Here is a 975-nt window from a genome sequence, read left to right on the forward strand (position 1 = left end):
GGCGTTTTCCTATCTTACGGTTCGCGTTTGCACTTAACGGCTGCACATTCGTTCACAAGTGTCCATTTCCCAACAGTGGCAGCTGCGACCAGGCTTACGTGGAAGTTCGTGATGGAGGTACCTTGTTATCACCTCTATTGAACACTGCCTGTGGGTCTGAGCTTCCAAGTACTCAGCACAGCACTGGAAATATCCTTTACGTGCGTTACTTTAATAATATGACTCACCATCACTCCGGCTTCAAGGCTGTTGCGGAAATAGGTAAGCGGTTTTGAGAGCTGGTCGGTATCAGAAAAAAAAATGCTATTTGTTTGTGATTATGATTTTAGAATTATAGTAGCTGTGGGCAGTGGTTTACAGAATCTTCCGGTAGTGATTCTAAAATGTTGTTTTAATACTGATTTTTTTCTCTTTCTCTTTCTTTGTTTTATTAATCTAACATAATTTTGATAACATGTGCCAATCTTACCTCTTAAACCTACCTCGCACAGGTGGCTCCTACAACTCAATCTTAATCCTACAAATTGATCTTAATCCTACAACCCAGTCTTAATCCTACAACCCAGTCTTTATCCTACAAATTGATCTTAATCCTACAACTCAGTCTTAATCCTACAAATTAATCGTAATCCTACAACCGAATCTTAACCCTTCAAATTAATCTTAATCCTCCGACTCAGTCTTCATCCTCCGACCCAATCCCTCGCCCAGATACCTGCGGTGGCACCTACAGCGTCCTCGAGAGCGGCGTGATCGCCTCGCCGAACTACCCCGAGGCATTCCCAGACAATGTCAACTGCACCTGGAGGATCGTAGGGCCCCTGGGACACTTCCTCAGCCTGCAATTCCTGGATCTGCAACTTGAAGGCGCAGATAGCAATCCCAACTGTACCAGTGCCATGGGACGTGTGGTCATTCGTGATAATTCGACAGATGGTGAGATGTGGTTGCTTGGACGTGTGCGTGCGTGTGTCC

General features: G+C 45.0%; 1 protein-coding gene across 1 annotated transcript in view; it reads left to right on the top strand.

Annotated features, from left to right (window-relative positions):
* Positions 1–975, top strand: part of LOC119589380 (cubilin-like) — a 70,980-nt gene that overhangs the window by 42,896 nt on the left and 27,109 nt on the right. The window contains exons 43-44 of the mRNA XM_037937998.1: positions 77–261; positions 712–936. Coding sequence (XP_037793926.1) covers positions 77–261; positions 712–936 — 410 coding nt within the window. The remainder of the gene's footprint in view (positions 1–76; positions 262–711; positions 937–975) is intronic.

Source organism: Penaeus monodon, chromosome 25 (genome assembly GCF_015228065.2).
Source record: "Penaeus monodon isolate SGIC_2016 chromosome 25, NSTDA_Pmon_1, whole genome shotgun sequence".
Lineage (NCBI taxonomy): Eukaryota > Metazoa > Arthropoda > Malacostraca > Decapoda > Penaeidae > Penaeus > Penaeus monodon.